This window comes from Ovis canadensis, chromosome 3 (genome assembly GCF_042477335.2).
Source record: "Ovis canadensis isolate MfBH-ARS-UI-01 breed Bighorn chromosome 3, ARS-UI_OviCan_v2, whole genome shotgun sequence".
NCBI lineage: Eukaryota > Metazoa > Chordata > Mammalia > Artiodactyla > Bovidae > Ovis > Ovis canadensis.
The window spans coordinates 226,095,216-226,118,517 of record NC_091247.1 but is presented as its reverse complement, the minus strand read 5'-3'; the positions used below and the strand labels follow the sequence as shown (position 1 = coordinate 226,118,517).

Genomic DNA, 23,302 nt, shown 5'->3' with positions numbered 1-23,302 from the left:
TCCACGGGTTGCGATAAATCGAGTTGATTGGTGGCCTTATTCATCCCAGGAGTGAGTGGCGCAAGGGGAGGCTTGAGAGACGCTTCTGTCGGTGAAGACCTTGGCGCCTCTCTGGGGCCTGCGCTCCTGGGCATTGCGTGTTCGGTGGCACTCTGTGCCCGTCGCGGATGGCACGCCTACAACCTCAGGACAGGCTGCCTAAGGCATGCCCAGCCTCCCCGGACTTCTCACCCCTCCAGGCTATGGAAACATTCGCCTACAGACATTTTCTTACCATCCATTACATATGTTTTTATGAAAGGACTGAGCAGGAGGAATTTGCAATGAATAATTCATGTGTAATTGTTTTGAAAATATGAAGTTTTTTTTTTTTTTTCAAAGAAAGCCACCGACCTCTCTGTTTCAGAGCCCTGCTACTGCTGCCTGGGTGCCCGTGCGAGAGCCACGGGTGGGCTGTCTAAACGCGTACCCTGTCCCGAGCTGGGACAGACTCCTGCGCAGAGCGGGGCGGGCGGGTATATGTGCAGATGGCGCAGCGCCGCCAGAGTCCCCAGCCACGCACTCTGCCCAGGCCCCCAGGTGGGCCCTCGGGGTAGTCTGGGCATCCAGCGCTGCTCCCCGCCTCCGCCGAGCCCCCGGGCAACACTGTAACACCTGTATCCCCCCTTCCTTTCTCTCTGCTCCCATTCCTGCACCAAGCCCGACCCGCAGCCTGTTTACTTCAACACACAGACAAGCCCAGCCACAGCCAGGGCCTGACCAACTGGGCAGGTGCAAACACAGCGAGCCGCAATCACATTCAGCTCATTACTCACACAGATGGCCAGAGAGGCCCACTCCCGGGTCCTGGCCCACACGCCGGAAAGGGCAGCACAGAGCAGGAGCCGGTGGCTGCCCTGCTGCTATGAGTGCCTTGGTGCTGCTAAGTGGGTCTATATTTTACGGCTCTAGCCTGTGGGGGCTGGGGCGGAAGGCACCACCTGTCAGACCCTGGGAACCGAGGAAAATCTGTCTCCTGACGGCCTCCTGGGACATGGAGAATGGCAGGTGGCCTCGTACCCTCTCACTGGCGGCTTCCCCCCTCTCTGGTGTCCTGAGGGCATCGCAAGGTGGTCTGCGGAGACCCAGATTAGCCTTTGCCTACTGGTCTGTTTGGATCCGTGTGAGGGGGCTCTTCCCCCACTTCCTGCTGTCATTTCTTATCTGTTTCCACTTGTTCTGTTTGTCTGGAGGCCAGTGACCTTTTTCCAGCAGTGGCTTTTATCACAGTGGTTAAGAAGAACTGAGTTTGGATCCCAGGTTTGTCCCTACCTAATCATGTATCTGGGGCAACTCTCATAGCCTCAGTTTCTGCATCTTTAAAATGGAATTAGTAAGAGTCCTTTTCTCACAGCTTAAATGAGATGTTAATACCTGTAGAGACCTCAGGACAATGCCTGGCATGTAATAGGCATCATCGTTCAGTCACTCAATCATGTCTGACTCTTTGCAACCCCATAGACTGCAGCACACCAGGCTTCCTTGTCCTGCATCATCTCCCAGAGCTTGCTCATACTCATGTCCATTGAGTTGGTGATGCCATCCAACTGTCTCATCCTCTGTTGTCCCCTCTCCTCCTACCTTCATCTTCCTCAGCATCAGTGTCTTTATCCAATGAGTTGACTCTTCGCATGAGGTAGCCAAAGTATTGGAGCTTCAGCTTCACCATCAGTCCTTCCAATGAGTATTCAGGACTGATTTCCTTTAGGATGGACTGGTTGGATCTCCTTGCAGCCCAAGGGACTCTCAAGAGTCTTCTCGAACACCACAGTTCAAAAGCGTCAATTCTTCAGTGCTCAGCTTTCTTTATGGTCCAACTCTCCCATCCATACATGACTACTGGAAAAACCATAGCCTTGACTAGACGGACCTTTGTTTGCAAAGTAATGTCTCTGCTTTTTAATACTCCGTCTAGGTTTGTCATAGCTTTTTTTCCAAGGAGCAAGTGTCTTAATTTCATGGCTGCAGTCACCATCTGCAGTGATTTTGGAGTCCGAGAAAATAAAGTCTGTCACTGTTTCCCCATCTATTTGCCATGAAGTGATGGGACCGGATGCCATGATCTTAGTTTTCTGAATGTTAAGTTTTAAGTCAGCTATTTCCCTCTTTTCTTTTACCTTTATCAAGAGGCTCTTTGGTTCCTCTTCCATTTCTGCCAAAAGGGTGGTGTCATCTGCATATCTGAAGTTACTGATAAGCACTGCTAAATCATGATGATGCTGGTGGTGATGGTGGTGATGGTGGTGATGGTGGTGATGTTGATGGTGTTGATGATGATGGTGGTGATGGTGGTGATGGTGATGGTGATGGTGGTGATGGTGGTGATGTTGATGGTGTTGATGATGATGGTGGTGATGGTGGTGATGGTGGTGCTGATGATGGTGATGGTGGTGGTGGTGATGGTGATGATGGTGGTGATGGTGATGGTGATGGTGATGGTGGTGATGGTGGTGGTGATGGTGGTGATGGTGGTGATGGTGGTGATGGTGGTGCTGATGGTGGTGATGGTGGTGATGGTGGTGGTGGTGGTGGTGGTGGTGATGGTGGTGGTGATGGTGATGGTGATGGTGGTGATGGTGGTGGTGATGGTGGTGGTGATGGTGGTGATGGTGGTGGTGATGGTGATGGTGGTGATGGTGGTGGTGATGGTGGTGATGGTGGTGATGGTGGTGATGGTGGTGGTGGTGGTGATGGTGTTGATGATGATGGTGGTGATGGTGGTGATAGTGGTGATGGTGGTGGTGGTGATGGTGGTGTTGGTGGTGGTGGTGGTGATGGTGGTGGTGGTGATGGTGGTGATGGTGGTGGTGGTGATGGTGGTGGTGGTGGTGGTGGTGATGGTGGTGATGGTGGTGGTGGTGGTGATGATGGTGATGGTGGTGATGATGGTGGTGGTGGTGGTGGTGGTGGTGGTGATGGTGATGGTGGTGGATGGTGGTGATGGTGGTGATGGTGGTGATGGTGGTGGTGATGGTGGTGATGGTGGTGATGGTGATGGTGGTGATGGTGGTGGTGATGGTGGTGATGGTGGTGGTGGTGATGATGATGGTGGTGATGGTGGTGATGGTGGTGATGGTGATGGTGGTGATGGTGGTGGTGATGGTGGTGATGGTGGTGATGGTGATGGTGGTGATGGTGGTGATGGTGGTGATGGTGGTGATGGTGGTGATGGTGGTGGTGATGGTGGTGATGGTGGTGATGGTGATGGTGGTGATGGTGGTGATGGTGATGGTGATGGTGATGGTGGTGATGGTGGTGATGGTGATGGTGATGGTGGTGATGGTGGTGATGTTGATGGTGTTGATGATGATGGTGGTGATGGTGGTGATGGTGGTGCTGATGGTGGTGATGGTGGTGATGGTGGTGATGGTGGTGGTGATGGTGGTGGTGATGGTGATGGTGATGGTGGTGATGGTGGTGGTGATGGTGGTGGTGATGGTGGTGATGGTGGTGATGGTGGTGCTGATGGTGGTGATGGTGGTGATGGTGGTGATGGTGGTGGTGGTGGTGATGGTGGTGGTGATGGTGATGGTGATGGTGGTGATGGTGGTGGTGATGGTGGTGGTGATGGTGGTGATGGTGGTGATGGTGGGTGGTGATGGTGGTGGTGATGGTGGTGATGGTGGTGATGGTGGTGGTGATGGTGGTGGTGATGGTGTTGATGATGATGGTGGTGATGGTGGTGATAGTGGTGATGGTGGTGGTGGTGATGGTGGTGATGGTGGTGGTGGTGGTGATGGTGGTGGTGGTGGTGGTGGTGGTGGTGGTGGTGGTGGTGGTGATGGTGGTGGTGATGGTGGTGGTGGTGGTGATGGTGGTGATGGTGGTGGTGATGGTGGTGGTGGTGGTGGTGGTGGTGATGGTGGTGATGGTGGTGGTGGTGGTGATGGTGGTGATGGTGGTGATGGTGGTGGTGATGGTGGTGATGGTGGTGATGGTGATGGTGGTGATGGTGGGTGGTGATGGTGGTGATGGTGGTGGTGGTGATGATGATGGTGGTGATGGTGGTGATGGTGGTGATGGTGATGGTGGTGATGGTGGTGGTGATGGTGGTGATGGTGGTGATGGTGATGGTGGTGATGGTGGTGATGGTGGTGATGGTGGTGATGGTGGTGATGGTGGTGGTGATGGTGGTGATGGTGGTGATGGTGATGGTGGTGATGGTGGTGATGGTGGTGATGGTGGTGGTGGTGGTGGTGGTGATGATGATGGTGATGGTGATGGTGATGGTGGTGATGGTGGTGATGGTGGTGGTGATGGTGATGGTGGTGATGGTGGTGATGATGGTGGTGATGGTGATGGTGATGGTGATGGTGATGGTGGTGATGGTGGTGGTGATGGTGGTGATGGTGATGGTGATGGTGATGGTGATGGTGGTGATGGTGGTGGTGATGGTGGTGATGGTGATGGTGGTGATGGTGGTGATGATGGTGGTGATGGTGATGGTGATGGTGATGGTGATGGTGATGATGGTGGTGATGATGGTGGTGATGGTGATGGTGGTGGTGGTGGTGGTGATGGTGATGGTGGTGGTGGTGGTGATGGTGGTGATGTTGATGATGATGGTGGTGGTGGTGATGGTGGTGATGTTGATGATGATGGTGGTGGTGATGGTGGTGATGGTGATGATGGTGATGGTGGTGGTGATGGTGGTGATGGTGGTGATGATGGTGGTGATGGTGATGGTGATGGTGGTGATGGTGATGGTGATGATGGGTTCTATCTCATCCCATCCTCCTGCTCCCTCCCCCTGATTCAGCTTCCTCCACAGAGTGCAGTCTGTGCAGCACTGGCCCCGCTATTTTTCTGCTCTCCACCTGCTCTGGCTTCCTGTGCCGCCACAGCCCCTGACCAGCACCATGTTAGTGGCTTGTCTGTGTGTGCCCCACCCCGCAGCGCTCAGGCAGGGCCTTCACTCTAGCCCGTCTCCATGCAGCCTCCTGCGTCTGTCCTGGGGGAGTCCAGTCATCCTGGGTATCTTTGGTCCTTAGGTGCACAGACACATTTTGAATTAAGATTCAGTGTCCTTTTCTGGAAGGAAAGTCATGTTTTCTCATTTAAATTGTGAACACTTCGTAAGAGTCAGGGGTGCTGTCTTCTGTCCCACTTCTAGCATCCCTTCGGGGGCACTCACCTCCAGGCAGGTAGCTGTGTCCAGGTTGCTGACTAACTGGCTCTGCCCCTGGAACAGCCCAGACCATCAGTTCCTCCTGGGCAGAGTCATCTAGGGGATCCTGCCTCCATCTGCAATGCAGGGAAGTATGTTTTCTCAGTCGCCAGTCCCCCAAGCCCCCACCTGCCGCACACACAAAACAGGGATCGTAGGTCAACAGTAGGTTATGTGTGGTGGAGTGAAGGGATCCTGGATGACTTTCAGCGAGTGGATCACACAAGGAGAGGAAAACAGGTGTCCGTGGATCCCCCACAAAAAGCATAGTAACATTGTTTAAACTGATGAAACTCCGGTCAAAATTCTAGTTTTCCCTCCTCAAATCGCCCTGCTTTACTCTACTCTGTTCGTGTTTCCTAGCGTGTATGTGAATATATATAAACCTAACTTTTGAAACTTGAAAGCTGCTGCCGTCACAGCAAATGTGAATTTCGACACCTGGACGGCACAGCCAGTGACAAGTTTTGCAGCTATGCCTGCAGCCTGCATGCCAGGTTGACCAAAGCCAGGTTGGGCCAGGTTGGGAGCCCCCCTGCACCTCTGTTCTCTCGCTCAATCAACCAGCCTTGCCCAGGGCCCCAGCCCCAGGACACCCGGCCCCGCCCATGGGAACCTGGGGGTGGGAGCAGACAAGTAACAGCCAGGCTGGCCCGCAGAGGCCGTGGTGATGAGCTCGTCGCGGGGCTGGAGGGCTCAGCCAGCAAAGACCCAAAACTGCCTAACAGCCTTTCCCCCTCACTTGTCTTCCTCGTCAGGTCCTAGAAGATAATGGAATGCCCATGGATGACGATCAGTACGCTCTGTTGACTACAAAATTAGGATATAAGAAAGAAGGGATGAGTTATCTTGATTTTGCAGCAGGATTCGAAGGTAGCTAACAGCCAAGTACCAACCTGGCTCCCACGTGGGGCCCCACAGGTCTTTCCGCATGGGGCCCCAAGGCCACTGGGGTTGAAGTAGTGTGCGCTGAGATGTGGAAATCACATGAGTCCTAAGACTGAAACAGACATTCTTGTTTAATTTTATCTGTGTTTCGGCCTTTTTTTTTTTTTTTTACCCCCACTCAGCTGCACTGTGAGTGCCGAATTTTGTCTGGCAGAGCCTTCTACAAATAGTAAGAGCACAAATGGTTTCTAAAATTGACTCCCAAGCCTGTGCTCCTCCAATCACACCTCGTGTCCTCTAAGGTTTTCCTCCTAAAAGTAGATGCTGGTTATTGGTCATCAGAGCCACCTGTGCACCAGCGGGGATCGTGTCCTTCCTGGACCCAGAGGTCCTGAAAGATTCAGTGACTTGGCCCAGATCAGCCGGCCCTTGTCCCTCCCCTCCCCCCTCCCCGCAGGGTTGTCAGGGGACTCAGTCCACAGTGCAGTCTGCTCAGCGCCCGGGTCCTCCCATTTGCCCCTTGCCCCTGTTCGGCTCTCCCAGCCACACTCCCGGCAGATGGACGACCAGCACCCAGCCTCCCGCTTCTCAGCTCTTGTCTCTCCCCTCCCTTGTCTCCACTCTTACTGAAGTTTAGATGGACAAATAAGCCCTCCGGAAAAGCTGCAGAAATCCCATGTATATATCCACGAGTGCACGGATTATATGAAAGCACTGCAGGCTGGACAGGGCAGAACCCAGACCCTACTTGCTTTATGCTGTCCTTCCCCGGGGCTGGTCTGAGCAATGACTGGATAGTGCAGTGGGTCTCGCTCGAGGAGCTGGCAGCTGTGACTCCGCCAGGAAAGAAGAAGGTCCCATCCAGCAACCCCCACCAGATTTCATTTGCTGATCCTAAAGGATAGAAGTCCTGCAATCCCCTACCCCAAAGACAACACGAGAAGCTGTGGAATTTTAGGATTTTGACACTCCTTTGGTTATACGCTTTGACCTTTTTGAGGCAATAAAAAGATGAGAAAGGAACCCACATTTATCTTAGTGAGTGCTTCCGGTGCCCTGGTGCATCCATCACCGAGGCAAGTAAATCGGGGGCCTAGGGTGAGCAGTGACTTCCCGAGGTTCCAGAGCAGAGGGCCTGTCGTGAGTGGGCACCTCGCCCTGCAGCTTCCTCTCTTTGCCCTCTCCCCCACTCCTCTGTCCCCCATCAGTCCCTCCAACACATGGCCAGATGCTGGAGGTGGGGAGATGGAGGCTCCAGGCCATGGGGGGTGGGGATGGGCAAGGCAGAGGGGATCAGGCACCAGGGGCAGGTGTTATCTGTCAGGCGTAGCAAACCCGGGGTGGGGAGGCCACTCCAGACCCAGGCAAGGCAGAGGCCAGGTTCAAGGCTGGACTAAAGGCTGCCCATGAGTTCCGGAGGCCCTGCCTGCCATTCATCCCCCAGGCCCCATCAGGGAGGGGGCTACAGCATGTGTAGAGAGTCGCGTCCTAAACCAAGTCCGAGGTTGCAGCCTGGCTTTAGAGAAGGCCACGTTCAAGTCATTGCAACCTGAGGGAAATGGGCTGGTTTTCAAGTGGAGGTTACACTTCCTTCCTCCGTTTCAGGGAAGAGAGAGACGGCCTCATTCAGTCATTAACCGGCTGGGCTCTGGAAGCCGGCGGGCCTGGGGTGAGCTCTGTGACCTCGGGGAAGTTGGACCCCTATGTCCTCGTCTGTAGAATGGGCATAGTAATAGGTCTCCTTGTGCATAAACCAGACTTAAGGAGAGACTCTGCCTCTTAGAACCATGGAAAGGGCCAAGATTTGCCAGAAGGTGTCCGGAGGCCTCCAGTCTAACATCCAGCACAGATGTGGGCAGAACCTGTCCGGTGACTGAATTACATGTTCCTGTGTTGAGGACCTGATTCTAGGAAACAGAATGGGCAGGAATCCCCTTTCGCTGCCCCTGGTAACTAAGGGATAGACAAGCAGGATGTGGTCCCTGTCCTAGAGCAAGGACGGAGGGGCCAGACGCAGAAGCGTGCCGAGCGAGGGGGTGGCCCTGATGGTCTGAGGACAAGCTCTTCTCGTGGTGACAGGGGCACTTCTAAGATCAGAACAGAGCTCACGCCCTGTTCCGTCACAGAGTCATAGTACCGGCGAGAGTTCTAGCAGGACTGGGAACCGAAGAAGTTAAGCGTTGAGATAGAAGTACAGAGGCGCACCCACCGCTAACGGAAGCCTCCTGATTCGCTGTTTCAGATCCTAAGATGAATGGGGCAGAAGTGACCCCACCCCAGACTCCAGCTCTTCCCAAAGGTGACGTGGACAGCTTCTTTGTCACTGCTGAAGAGTGCCTGAGACAGTTCCCCCGGAGACTGAAGGAATTCTTCCGGGTAAATCACGGCCTCTCTGCTGCCTGTCTTATCTGGACCCAGCCCCCCGCCCCGTCCTCCTCACTGTTCAGCCACAGCAGGTATGAGCCCTGCAGCCCCAGAGCTCTCCTTCCTAGACTCAGGCTTGCCCCTTCTCCGCTTCTGGGGAAGGGACTTAACTCTGCGATCCCCTCTCCTCCCTTGCTGACACTCTGCTAGGCCTGCCTTCTGCCCCTCAAAGACGCTGGAGAAGTAAGGAGACCCTCCTCACGAGACAGGGAGGGGTGGGAAGGGTCCCGAGTTACAGCGAATTTAGGGTCCTTTCGACCATCCTATCCACTCCTTCCTGCGCTCACCAAACAAGCTTTGTGCACTTTCATGCCATAAGCTGGATTCTCTGCTGAAAGCTGGGGCTGAAAACTGGGAGCCCTGCTCAGGGAGCTCAGTCCAGCCCCAGACAGATGGTCAACAGACAACTCAGACACATTGCGACTGGCTGTCATGGAGGGACTGGTACTGTCTATGGGGGCACAAGGAAAACAACCGTTAAGGAGGGCTTCCTGGAGGAGGTCACCCCCTAACGGAATCTTAAACCCTTAGCCTGTGCTGGCCAGGCAAAGAAAGGAGCGAGAAATAGAAGAGTGGGCTTACTCAAGTGGGTGGCAGACAGGCCACAGGCTTTCGGGAAAGCTCCCAGCTCTGCGTGACCGAGGCATGGGTTGCATGCAGAAGTTGTAACGAAAAAGACGGGGAAAATAGCAGCCATTCAAACACAGAGGCAGGGACAGAATGGCCTCAACTATTTTTGTGTTGAGAAGTAAAGTGAAAGTGAAAGTAGTCAGTAGTGTCCGACTCTTTGCGACCCCATAGACTACAGTCCATGGAATTCTCCAGGCCAGAACACTGGAGTGGATAGCCGTTCCCTTCTCCAGGGGATCTTCCCAACCCAGGAATCGCACCCAGGTCTCCTGCATTGCAGGCAGATTCTTTACCAGCTGAGCCACAAAGAAGTAAAACAGGGTCATTAAAGTGGGAAAGAAGATCAGTTTGATAAACTTACCATTTAGCTTCAACATGGGGCAGAGGCCCAGTGTGTGGAGACCCCAGGGTGAGGAGACCCCAGGTGAGGAGACCCCAGGGTGTGGAGACCCCAGGGTGAGGAGACCCTGGGGTGTGGAGAACCCGGGGTGAGGAGACCCCAGGGTGAGGAGACCCTGGGACATGGAGACACCGAGGCATGGAGACCCCAGAGTGTGTAGGTGCGAACACCTCAGCAGACGAAACAATGTTGAGTCCAGGGGAGGGGAGGTGTGGCATGCCCTGTGGGTAGAGCCAAGCCCAGGAGCAGGGCAGCCAGTATACTGTGCTTGAGACATCTTCCCAGCACAGATTGCCAATTGGAGGTTCATTTTGGTTATTGCTGAGCTCCCATTTTATAACAGACACACTTATGATTGTCTAGCTTGGATTTGCAGGATGGTTCTGACCTTGACTGATGGCCCAGCCATCAGACCATGCATCCTGATTCTTGGTTTGAAAACACACAACCATCATAAGCAGACAGGGAGAAGGGTTCGTCCTCATCAGATAATCCCATGTGCCCGACCGAGAAGAGCGCGGGGCAGGCAGGGTTCCTCGTGGGGTGGACAGCCTGCTTCTCTGAAGAGCGAGAGCCTGGCGGGAGGCAGAGAGGGCAGAGGGGGAAGTCGAGGCACCGGGTCAAGCCGTCCCTCGTCCTGGTCAGCCGGACCCTGAGAGGCCATCGCCTGCTACCCCACCAGTGAAAACCCAGACCCCTGTTCTGGCCCCTCTGTGCTGTCTCCTGTCACTCGTCTTTCCCAGTGGGGCCACAGAGAAGCCAAGCTCCCTGCTGGCACCATCGTCTTCCTGGCTTTATTATCAGTGAAGCTTGGTTACAGCACACGTATGTCCTATGTTTCCTAAGATGGTCTCTATTTTAAATAATTAACTAACGGATTGATTTAATAAATGTACACCGACACCCACTCCATCCTGCAAGGAACTTTTAACCTAGTGGGTGAGACAAGCAAACCCCTAACTGCCAGGGTGTGCGTGATACAGACTCAGGTGTCGGTTACATCCAGGACCCTGGTCGGGGCTCATTGCCCTCAGGGTGTATGTAAATGGAACAGAGTGTGTTTTGGTGGTCCAGTCACTTTATTTCCTTTCTTGAGTTCCTATTTGTGAGGAATTCTTGACTCTCTCTCTCCATCAATAATGAAAAATCTATCCTGTATTAGTTGCAAATACTGTTAGTCCTGCTGCTGCTATTTGCTTAGTGATCTGTAGCCAGATGAGTGGATCTCAGCAGAGGTGGGTCCACGGACAGCAGCAAAGCCGAGCAAGGTGGCCTCACGCTCCCAGGCCAGGTTGAAGACCACGAACAGTGGAAGGAAATAATTCATTTTAGCAAACAGGGGGCATCTCCCCTCCCTGACTGTGGTGAGGAAAGCAGACACCAAGACCCCCTTGGTGACCTGGAGTCATGACCTGGGCACAGGTTCCCATGGCCCTTGTGGGCTTGCCTTCAACCTCACCCTCTAGACAGGGTCTGTGCAGGTTCAGGCACGTGTCTGTGGATTCAGGTGCGTTTTAAAAAAAGCAAACAGGACCAAGCCCCCCTCTCCCCTCCACCACACAGAAATAGGATCTTCTCTACGTATGCTTCAGCCACTGTGTTTTTCGCTTCACCATTTGTCTTGAATGCCTGACCCTGCAGAGTGGTCTCCACACATTGCTCTGCTCAGGGTGGCCCCTGTCTCTCAGAATGAGCCGGGGTCCTGCCTGATTGGCTGCAGCCCCTTTATGACCCATCTCGACACCGCCTCACCCCAACCCTGGGTCGCGCTCCGGCCAGCACCCTTCCTCTTCTTGCGTCCTTGCACATTTCTGCTGCTTTCCCCGGATTGTGGCCTGAGCTGCTGAAAGAAGGCGCTGCCACTTCTTGAGCTGGAAGGCCCCAGAGGATGAGCTGGAGGCCAGGAGTTTGATTTGGATCTTGCTCATTCTGACATCCCGGAGAAGGCAATGGCAACCCACTTCAGTACTCTTGCCTGGAAAATCCCATGGATGGAGGAGCCTTGGTAGGCTGTAGTCTATGGGGTTGCGAAGAGTCAGACACGACTGAGCGACTTCCCTTTCACTTTTCACTTTCATTCATTGAAGAAGGAAATGGCAACCCACTCAAGTGTTCTTGCCTGGAGAATCCCAGGGACGGGGGAGCCTGGTGGGCTGCCATCTATGGGGTCACACAGAGTTGGACACGACTGAAGCGACTTAGCAGAAGCAGCATTCTGACGTCCAAGGGGAGATGCTGCAAAGCCTTTGGAGACGTGCATTTGGCTGCTGTGGGAGGGCTGGGAGCTGTGAGGTGGAGGAAGTCGTGGCAGAGACAGGCCCGTGGTCCCAGTGGGTGGTGCCCCTGCAGATGAGGCTGCTGGATGGTGGCACCTCTGAGGGGCATGGGCAACCCTTCATGTCGGCTCCCACCGTATTTAACGTAACGATTGCACACATTGGTGAAGTGATTGCACACTTTGGTGAGTGAACAAGTGAGTGAATACAAGTAGGTCTTCCACAAAACTCCAGCTGAGTCGAAGCAGGTCTTGCTTTATGTGACCTCTGTGGAGGGTCCTAGGATATGGAGGTGCAGGCAGGGCCCCCAGAGTGGCTGGAGAGACCCCAGGCGGGGCCGTGTGAGGTGCTGGTGGGGCCAGGGGTGGGGACGACAGCCGCAGCGGCTGTGCTCCAAGCCCGAGACCCAGGGAGCCCGAGTCGGGGGAGCGGGAGTGTTGGCCCAGATGGACCCGATTCAGATCCCACTGCCGGGCACTCGCTGTCCAACCTCTGGCAACAGTAATAGTAACAAACAGCGTTTTAGACCCTAACGGAACCTACCCATCCGCTCCTAAGCACTTCGCCTGCTTGGCATAGTCAGTCCTCACGATGACCCCGTAGGCAGGGACTCTGTCCTCCTCTGTGATGGGTGAGAAGCCTGGCGAGTTTCAGTCTCTTTCCTCGGTCACTCTGCTAGTACTGGGCAGAGCCGGGCTTGGAAACTGAGCAACCTGGCCCCCTGGATGTGCCCCGAGCCCTGCAGCCCGGATATAGCCTCAGGTTCCCTGCCGGCCTCTGTTCCCTCACCTGCAAAGTGGAAGTCACCGCAGCGCGACCTGCAGACGCAGAGGCGGGGCTCAGGAGGGCGGGCGGGGCCTTCATTTCAGCCCAGGCATCAAACCGGTGCCCACCCTCTGGGCAGTTCCTTGGCGGAGTTCAGCTCAGTGCCAGTTCTCCTGTAGACAGCAGCTGCCTTTCTGAAAGGCGTTGCCATTTCCAAAAGCCGTATGAAAACATCAAGGACCAGATTTTTATATGTTCTGGAGAGCTCCAGCATACTCGGTCTTCACTTCCGATTTTGGAAGTACCACTGGCAGGAGCCAGAGGGGCAGGAGGGAAAGAAAAGCCACTCCAGGCCCTTCCCTGAACTCTGAGCACTGAGAGAGCGCCTGAGGACAGAGTTCACCGTTGCCCTGGGAAAGCAAGCCGTGGCAAGGGGACTCCCAGAGCAGGGAAATCTCCAGGAAAAGCCACAGCGGAAGCACAGCCCTGCCCTCTTGTTGGGGATGAGTCCACAGCGCAGGGCGGGAGTGGGGTCGGCTCCAGGTTTCGGGGGCCGGGCTGTGACGCTGTGTCCCGGCTCCAGGACCCATACGCCGCCTTCTTTAAGATGGACACTGACAGGGATGGCATCCTCACCATGTACGACCTCCACCGCCTGCTGCAGCACCTGCTCTTCAACCTGAAGGACGAGGAGTTCGAGCGCCTCCTGGGCCTTCTCGGCCTGAGGCTCAGCGTCACACTAAACTTCCGGGAGTTCCGCAACCTGTGCGAGAAGAGGTCGTTCTGTACGGATGACGACGCGCCCCAGAGACTGCTCAGGTAAGAGGCCAGCGCGGGGCGGCGTCCATGCAGGCACGGTGCCAAGGGCCGGGGCTGAGGGCGGGGCGGCTGCCGTCCCGATCTGCTCACTCTGTCATTTCCTTAGTTCAAGAAAAGCCACTCTCAGGATCTCACGCTCAGTGCAGAAAGACTAGAAAATGCAGAGACAGGTGAGAAGATACACTTGATCTGAGCACCCGTGAGCATCGTTTTTTGTGTTTTTTTTTTTTGTACTTCACTGTGCGTCATCCCAGTCTGGTTAATTTACACGTAAATATACACGCGTCCTTGTATGTTCTCGTTGTTATGAACCCAGGGCCAGGTAGATACGCATGTCGCTCAGCCTTCCAAGACCTCTGGGAGCACCGCATGCAGAGGGTGGAGCTGGGTGCTTGTCAGGAGAACACGTGGACTCCCCCAGGCCTGAGCCCTTAGCTTGGGCAGTAAGCCTGGCCTGGGGAACCACACAGCACCTTGTGGTGATTAGTGGAAACCGAGTGTCCTCTCTGTCTTTTTTCCATGCGCATAAATCCACCCATGTACTTGTATATTTGTCTCTTTAAAACCCTGGGGTCAGCAGCGCCAGCCGCTCTGGGAGATGCAAGGACCCCTTCCAGCCGTTTGTCAGGCAGAACTCCCCACCCCGCACCCCTGTTCACCCCATGCCAGCCTCCCTCACAGTAGGAGAATCTGTGTGTCCAGCTGAGGCCGTGACTTGTTCGTCTCCTTGGCTTCGCTCAGTAAAGGCATCTGCTCCTTGAAGTAGTGACGGGCCTCCCATCTTACCTGGGACCTGTCACAGTCGCCTCCCCCACTGAGATCTGCTGACAGGCATGGATGAAGGAGACATTCAGCCGCTCCCTTACCAATTATTACAAGGACAATATCAATATTTTTTGAAATGTTACCCTCCCCTTTGCTAGCTCAGGGCTGCCCTTGATACTCAGTGATTCAGCTCAGTAGTGGCATCATCCCTGGGCCCTTCTGCCCTTAAGGCACCTCCAGCCCCCAGGGGCTGCAGACAAGTGCCTACCCCCAGACAAGGGCATTCCCCAGGAGGGGAGCCCCGAGAAGTCCCTGCCCCCGGGCAGACTCTGTGCCACTTGTGCAGGCTGCAGAGGCCACTGACCTTGCCCTTTAATTTTCCCCTCTGAACTTGCTGGTTTTATTTTGTCTCTACCTAAAAAGCTAGCAAGGAAGAAAACCACTGTAGTCTCTTTCTAAGTGAAGCGATCATAGAACACATGAGTTGGACACCTGCTTCCAATTGCTCCAGTTGTGAGGAGCTTTAATATGAGACTTGATTGCTTAAAATTCAAACAAAGCAAGAAAATATCCTTCAGAAAGAATTTTCTGGAGAATGTATGCAGAACGGATATGGAAGATTTCAACCACAAAGTGCAGTCTTCCCATCCTCGTGATTCGGCCGTCTTAGTTGTGTTATTTGTTCATCCATCCCACGTTTACCGAGGGTCTGCCGTGAGCTGGGCATCACCCCAGGGCTCGGTGGTGCAAAGGTGGATAAGATGAACACTCTGCTTGAGGGACTTGGGGCTGAACTGCTGCTGCTGCTGCTAAGTCGCTTCAGTCGTGTCCGACTCTGTGTGACCCCAGAGACGGCAGCCCACCAGGCTCCCCCGTCCCTGGGATTTTCCAGGCAAGAACACTGGAGTGGGGGTGCCATCGCCTTCTCCGGGGCTGAACTGGGACAAGTACAAAATCACAGGGATACAAGGATATCTGAGTTGCCCTAGGAAGGGGAGAGACCAAGCCTGCTTGAGGTGAACAGGAAAAGTAGGACATTTCAGTTAGATCTTGAGATGTGAGGAGGAGTTTGTCCCGTGCGAGTTACCAGACTGTGGTCCAGAGCCAGGGCGCAGCATTTGCAGAACCGCAGAGGAGGGAGCGCAGAGCCTACTCGGGACTAGGCAGAGCGTGCAGGCACAGAGTGGCATGTGCAGTGGGCGAGGAGGCCTGAAGTTGCAGGAGGGCCTGGTGAGAAGGGGCTTGAGTGTCAGGCTTGGTCAGCAGGCCCGAGAGGGTCCTCTGCCGTGGCGTGTCGGAGGGCATGTTGTGGCATGCAGACATCCTTCAGCAGCCCCAGAGTGGAGGGTGGATGCAGAGGCTGGATCCAGGAAGACCAGCTTGGGCCTCAAAGGTCTGGTGTAGTCCGAGCTCTGAGACCCAACCAAGGCGCTGCTTTAGAAAGCCAAGCCTCCCCATGGCCGGAGCCTGAACCTGTGCTTTGTGAAGATGTATCTTTTCATACCCTACAACCCTTCAAGGAGGCATTGCTACCTGAGTTTGCAGATGAAGGAATTGGGGTCTCGAGGAGAGTTTCTGACTGGTCCAGAAGGACCCAGGTGATGGGCAGTGGACAGAGATTGGAACTCAGGGTGCCTGTGGGGAGGGGCCACCTCCTCTGTGTGGAGAGTTGGTCTCTTTCACCCCCCCAGTCTCACTGTTCTCCACTAGCCAAACCTGGCTGCCTTCCCTTTTTGGAAGCCATCCCGCCCTCTCACTTGGACCCCTCTGCGTTCTGGGCCTTTACTTTCCACCTGCATCATCAAAGTGCAATACTTTTGAAAACTTTGAAGGTTCATAACTTTGTTGAAGACAGGAAGACCATCTTGTTTACTTCATAACTGCACAGCATTTTCATCTTTAGATGTGTAAACACCAGTTAGAGTGATTAGCCCAATGACCTGATTCATTTACATCGTCTGTTCCCTTGTTTAAAGCACACGGGCCTTGTCCATTTATCTGCTGACAACCCACATCACATTCCTTCCAGTGCGTGTACATCATTAAAGATGAAAGGATGCTGTCAGGTGTCCTCTTAGCAAAATTAGATGGCCAGCTTCTCGTCACAAAGCATTGCATGATCCAGTCCTTCCTGAGGAATTTCCTTGCTGTTCTTGGATGTGAACCACTCACTCACTCATCAGGAGGTTTGGCTTCTATGATCCAGTTCACCAGCACCTTCTGGTTCTTCTAATCGTTGTGAAACATCTTGCGATCTCAGTTTTCTTCCCTTTGCCATCTGGGCATGAAGTAAGAATTCTCAGTTCTCAACTGTGTTCAGTGAAAGCTAACGTAAGAGCAGGATGGGGTCCCTGGCGTCTTTTATCCCTTTCTGAAAGACGCTGTTACACTCAGGGCAGTGCAATCAGAAACCTGAGGGGCGATGTCATCGGGGGATCTATTTCAATGTGATATCATCCTGCCGCCAGGAGACTCTATTTTCGTTTGTTTTCCTGTTATTATTTAGTCTCCTCTTTCTTTTTAGCAGAACTGGAGACAATGAATGAAAACCAATTGCATGTTTCCTAGAATAATGAAATAGATCTAGGATCATTAAATCAAGCTCACTAAGACCCCGTGATCTGTCCTCTTCTAAGAGGGCTTAATGGACGCATGTGGTAATTGCAAGATAAAAGGAGTTTTATTTCATAAAGAAAATAAATGCCCTTTTTGTGTTTCTTTGGAAGATCTCTAAGAAAGAATAAAAGTCATGAATGCCACTTTCTATTTTCTGGATCATACAGACTTGCTATTTATTCTTTAAATATTTGATGGAATTCAGCTATGAAATCATTCAGTCCTGGAGTTTCCTTTTCAGAAGAATTTTAGCTGTAAATCCGATTACTTTAATAGTTACAGGATCACTTAAGGTTTCTATTCCTTCTTGACTGAGCTTTAATAATTTGTGTCTTTTAAAATATTGGTCCATTTTGTTTAGCCTGTTGAATTCATGAGAATAAAGTTGGTCACAGTATTTCCTTACTGTTCTTTCAATAGCTGTGGGGTCTTTAGTGATACCCCTGTTTTCATTTTTTGATATTGGTAGTTGATGTCTTCTCTCCTTTTTCGTTGACCCATTTAGCTGAAGGTTTTATTAATTTTATTGATATTTTCAAAGAGCAAGCTTTATGTTTCCTTCATTTTTCTCGGTTGTTTTTCTGTTCAATTTCATTGATTTCTCTTCTTTAATAGTTTCTCTTCCTTCTTGCTTCAAGTATGCAGTTGATCCTTGAACAACACAGGGGTCACAGGAGCTGATCCACCCCCACAGTCAAAAATCTGTGTAGAGCTTTTGACTCCCCCAAACTTAACTACTAATAGATGACTGCTGACTAGACAACTTACAAATAACAAAGTTAATTAACACACAGATTATATATGTATTATATACTGTATTCTTATAATAAAGCAAGCTAGAGAAAAGATAATATTGTTAAGAAAATCATGAGTGAGCGAGTGAGTGAAAGTCGCTCAGTGGTATCCCACTCTTTATGACCCCATGGACTATACAGTCCATGGAATTCTCCAGGCCAGAGTACTGGAGTGGGTATCCTTTCCCTTCTCCAGGGGATCTTCCCAACCCAGGGATCGACCCATAAGGGAGAGAAGATGCATTTACAGTACAGCGTATATCAATACTGCAAGTTCCTGTTGTGTGTTACGAGATGAGTCGTCTGTCAGCACCCATGTCTGTGTTGTCTCCTATGATGCAAAGCACTGGAGGTGGCATGCATGTTGGTGTACAGCTCTACGCCTCAAAGATGGAAAGATAATGTGAGAAAGAAGTCCATATTCACTTAGAGGTATAACAGTCCGTGCACGGATAACAAAGAAGCAGCAATATGACTTCTTTAAAGGAGCTTAGTGTAACAGATACAATCACTACCTGGTGGCCTAGCCTACACAGCAATGGATTAATCATTGTAAAATCTGTATGGCATACAGTGCCTGTGTGCATGCGTGCTCGGTCACGTCCCACTCTTGCCACCCCAGAGACTTCAGCCCACCCAGCTCCTCTGCCCACGGAATTTTCCAATCAAGACTCCTGGACTGGGTTGCCATTTCCTCCTCCAGGGGATCTTCCCGACCTGGGGATCAAATTCATGTCTCCTGTATCTCTTGCACTGGCAGGCGGATTCTTAACCACTGAGCCACCTGCAAAGCCATGGCATACAATATTACAGTCATATTCAAAATGCAGTATTGGAATCATTGTTACTCTTAAACCCCTTACCTGTGATGATAGACTAATATTCGGTTTCTCCAATCTGAGAGAGAGAGGGGGCAAGAGAGGGAGAGACATACTGCCTGGTAATGTAATTCTTTGAAAGTAAAGTTATAAATCAGGAAGAAAATTAAGGCATTACTTGTATATTAAATATCACCTTATGTCTATGTAAGGATAGACTAGTGTCTACAAATATTTTATGCATTTATGACAGACCTTTTACTTAATTTTTTTCAATATTTCTAGGCTGTGTGGCTCATCTGTGAGTTTTTTCATGTTATCACAAATCCCCCAACATTTTCCGATGTATCAATTGAAAAGATTGGCATATAAGTTGACTTGTGCAGTCCAAACCTGTGTGGGGCAAAGGTCAACTGGAGTTTGTCCTGCATTTTTATTTTCTTAAGCTGAAAGCTCAGATTTTTATTTGAATTATTTCTTAATGCTGTCAGTTTTCTCATAGGCATTGATTGAGCTGCATTTCACAAATTTGGACAAGTTGTAGTTTTTATTTTCACTCAGTTCAAAATATTTTCTAATTTCCCTTTAGACTCTTTATTGAAACCATGGATTATTTAGAAGGATGTTTTTTCTTCAAAATATTTCCATGGTTTCCAGCTGTTTGTTATTGATTTCTAATCTAATTCTGTTAAGTTTAGATAGCGCACTTTGTATGGTTTTAATTATTTTAAACTTGTTAAGGTCCATTTTATAACCCTAGAAATGGTCCATCTTGGTGAATGTGCTGTGCTTAGTCGCTCAGTCATGTCTGACTCTTTGCGACCCCTTAAGACTGTAGCCCGCCAGGCTCCTCTTCCATGGGGATTCTCCAGGCAAGAACACTGGAGTGGGTTGCCATGCCCTCCTCCAGGGGACCTTCCCAACCCAGGAATGGAACCCAGGTCTCCTGCACTGAGGCAGACTCTTTATCCCAAGTATACTTGCAAATAGTGTGTATTTGGCGGTTGCTGGGCAGGGTGCTCTGTAGATGTCAGTTAGATCAAGGTGGTTATAGTGTTCAGAGTCTTGCTTAGTTTCTATTAGTTCCACCAGTTACCAAGAGGGGCGTGCTGATGTCTCCAACAACGATTTTGCATCTATTTCTCCCTCCGTTTTTAATCCATTTATGCTTCGTGTATTTCAAAACTCTGAGAAAAATGTATGGTTATATTCTCCATTTCTGCTTCTCTTCTTTTCTTTCTGAAGTTCCAGTTTTCTCTCTGCTGCCATTTCCTCCCCCTGAAGAATTTCCATTAGCAAGTCTACTGGAGACCAATCTCAGTTTTCCTTCATTGATAATACCTTTATTGTTCTTTCATTCCTAAAAATGAATGAAATTTTTCCTGAATATAGAATTAAAAGTTGACAATTCTTCTGTTAAAGCACTTGGAAAATGTTGTTCCATTATCTCTTGGCCCCTGCAGTTTGTGAGGACAAATCTACAGTCACTCAAATGGTCTTCCCCCTGTGGTGGTTTAGCCACTAAGTCCTATCTGACTCTTTTGTGACTGCATGGATTGTAGCCCACCAGACTCCTCTGTCCATGGGATTCCCTAAGCAAGAATACTGGAGTGGGTTGCCATTTCCTTCTCCAGGGGATCTTCCCGACCCAGGGATCAAACCCGAGTCTCCTGCACTGCAGGCAGAGTCTTCACCACTGAGCCGCCGGGGAACCCTTCTCTATATGTGCCATTGTTCTTAGGTTGCTTTCAGGATTTCTTCTTTATCTTTAGTTGTCAGCAGTTTTAGTATGAGGGCTTCCCAGGTGGCGCTAGTGGTAAAGAACCCACCTGCCAACGCAGGAGACGTAAGAGACGCGGGTTCGATCCCTGGGTTGGGAAGATCCCCTGGAGGAGGACGTGGCGTGTTTGAGCGTGATTTTCTTTGAGTTTATCTTCTTTTGAGGTTTGCTCAACTTCCTGAATCTGTAAATTTATGTTTTTCCACCAAATTTGAGCAGGTTTCAGCTATTACTTCCCAAAATTTTAAACCTGTTCCAGTACCAGCCTTCGTCTGTTCTCCTCTCAGCACTCCGGGGACCTGGGTGTTAGATCTGCTTTTGTGTCACGGGTCTCTGTATCTTAGGCCCTGGAGAGGTTCTTTTCTTCCCCTCTGTTGATCAGATCAGATTATTTCTAGTCATCTGCTTTCAAGTTCACTGACTCCGTCAGTGATAGCTCTGTCATCTTCCTTGAGCTAATCCAGTGAACATTTTATTTCAGTTGTATTTTTCAGTTCTGAAGTTTCCACTTGTTTCTTTTTTTTTTTTAAGTGCTATTTCTTTGCTCTGAACTTATGTCTTTCCATTTATTTTAAGAATGTGTACTCTTTACCTCATGATTATAATAGCTGCTTTAAAATGTGGTATTTTCAACATCTAGGTCATCTTGGAGTTGGTGCTTGTTTGTCTTTTATCTTGAAAATTGCTGGCCTTTTCCTGGTCCTTCAGATACCGAGTAATGCTGGACTGTATTGTGGACATCTTTAATGTTCTATTGTGACCCTCTGTTCCTGTTAAAATCCTTGGCAGTGTGTTGTTTGGTTGATTTTTCAAAGCAGGCAATCAGTCCAGTTAGTTTCAGAGTGCATGTCCCGACCTGCCCTCCGTGGTTTCAATGTCAGTCTATTTTCCAGGGCCGTTGCAGCTCTATCAGGCTAGCCCATGAAGGCAGCTCCCAGGAGCCAGTCCTGACTGCACTTAGCTTCTCAACGCTTTCACCGGGCTGCTTTGGGTTCGTCTCACGTGTGCACACATCAGAGCGTGTGCCCCTGGAGCTCCCTCCATGCGGCTGAGCTTCCCTTTCGCTAGCTCTCTCCCCTCTGTGCTTTCCTCCCACCCTCTCCAGCAGTCAGCAACCCGCTGTTTGGCCTTGTGGTTGGAAACCCTTAGGTTTCGGTCTCTCTGTGCTGTTCATGCGTCTCATGACTGGGTCCGCCTCCAGGGCAACATGGCGAGAGAGAAAAGGAGAAGGATAATGACGTGGATTCTCCAGTCCTCCTTGAGCACAGAGACCCCCTTCACCTTCCCCTCTGGTTCGAGAGAAGGATTTCAATTTGGGGTACCTACTTGGCCAGTTAAGGTCCGTCTAGTCAAGGCTATGGTTTTTCCTGTGGTCATGTGTGGATGTGAGAGTTGGACTGTGAATAAAGCTGAGCGCCGAAGAATTGATGCTTTTGAACTGTGGTGTTGGAGAAGACTCTTGAGGGTCCCTTGGACTGCAAGGAGATCCAACCAGTCCATTCTGAAGGGGATCAGCCCTGGGATTTCTTTGGAAGGAATGATGCTAAAGCTGAAACTCCAGTACTTTGGCCACCTCATGAGACGAGTTGATTCATTGGAAAAGACTCTGATGCTGGGAGGGATTGGGGGCAGGAGGAGAAGGGGACGACAGAGGATGAGATGGCTGGATGGCATCACTGACTAGATGGACGTGAGTTTGAGTGAACTCTGGGAGTTGGTGATGGACAGGGAGGCCTGGCGTGCGATGCATGGGGTTGCAAAGAGTCGGACACGACTGAGCGACTGCACTGAACTGAACTGACTTGGCCAGTACCATTGCTTGGCGTAGAAGTGCGGTTTTATAACTGGGCTTGCTTCCCTTGTGTCTCAGCCGGTAAAGAATCCGCCGGCAATGCGGGAGACCTGGGTTCAATCCCTGGGTCTGGAACATCCCCTTGAGAAGGGAAAGGCTCCCCACTCTAGTACCCTGGCCTGGAGAATTCCATGGACTACAGTCCATGGGATTGCAAAGAGTCAGACACGACTGAATGACTTCCACTTTGTCTTGCCTCAGATCAGGAATGGAACAGTAAGAAGTGGCAAGAAAGGGGAGGATTCCCTCATATCCTTTGTACTTCAGGGGCTTGCCTTCCTAGTTCTTTGGTCAGAAAAACAGGCTCTCTCTTGAGGCTTTTTCTGTCCACATCCAATGCACAACTCCACAATTAGAACTGTCTTTAAGCCGCCCTTAAACTGGAAATAAGGAGGGAAAAAAACCCCGACTTATACACCATATAAGTCGATCTTCAAGTTTTGATCCCCTCCCCCACCACCAGCATCCTATTACTTACTTTTGGGTGTCCTCAAGAGAATTACTTTTTGTATTCTGTCCAGAGTTGTACTCAGTGGGAGAGAAAGGGTGAGGTAGACGTGCCTGCTCCATTCTCCCTGGGACATCTCAGGACCCTGGCCCTGGCTGGAATGTTGTTCCCCAGGATTGCACCGCACCTTCTCATCACTCAGGCCTCAGGGAGCCGCTCTCTGGCCTTCTTGGCTGAAGTGCCCCCGACCCCACGCTGGCCCCTCATTCTCAGTCACATTCAGTATCTGAAGTTACCTGATTCACTTATTTTTCCAAGTGTCTGCTACACGTTCCCGCCATCAGAGCGGGAGAGCCTTGTGGACGTGGGTTCTGTCTGCCTTGCTTGTCACTGTGTTTGTAGGACCCAGGGCAGCAGGTGGGAGGAGTTCGTGACTGGTGGGCTGGCTGATAGGAAGGCTAGATCTAGCTGTCAAGGTCTAAAAGGGCAGGCCGTAGGAGAGGAAAAGGCCATGGAAAAACTTCTAATCTCTCCAGAGGAGACAAAGATATAAAACGGAACAGAGAAGAAATGAATAGGAAATCAGTTGGAGTCCCGGGTTTGAGCATGAGTCACTAAGAAAAATAATCAAGCCTCATAGCCCAATAAAGAAATGAGGGTGTTTTGGATGTCTGTTTAGACAGTGGGATCATTTTGGTAGTGAGTTGACTTTGCAGAGATGGAACAGGCCTCTCAGGACCTCCATCCTTTTTGGGGGAAGTCCAGGTGAGCCCTTTGGGGTCAGGTGAAGTCTAATGGTGACACAGGGGACTGTGTGTCAT

General features: G+C 51.2%; 1 protein-coding gene across 1 annotated transcript in view; it reads left to right on the top strand.

Moving 5' to 3' along the window:
• Positions 1-23,302, top strand: part of EFCAB6 (EF-hand calcium binding domain 6) — a 268,456-nt gene that overhangs the window by 159,347 nt on the left and 85,807 nt on the right. The window contains exons 18-20 of the mRNA XM_069581729.1: positions 5,965-6,079; positions 8,337-8,470; positions 13,173-13,408. Of these exons, the coding sequence (XP_069437830.1) occupies positions 5,965-6,079; positions 8,337-8,470; positions 13,173-13,408 (485 nt within the window). The remainder of the gene's footprint in view (positions 1-5,964; positions 6,080-8,336; positions 8,471-13,172; positions 13,409-23,302) is intronic.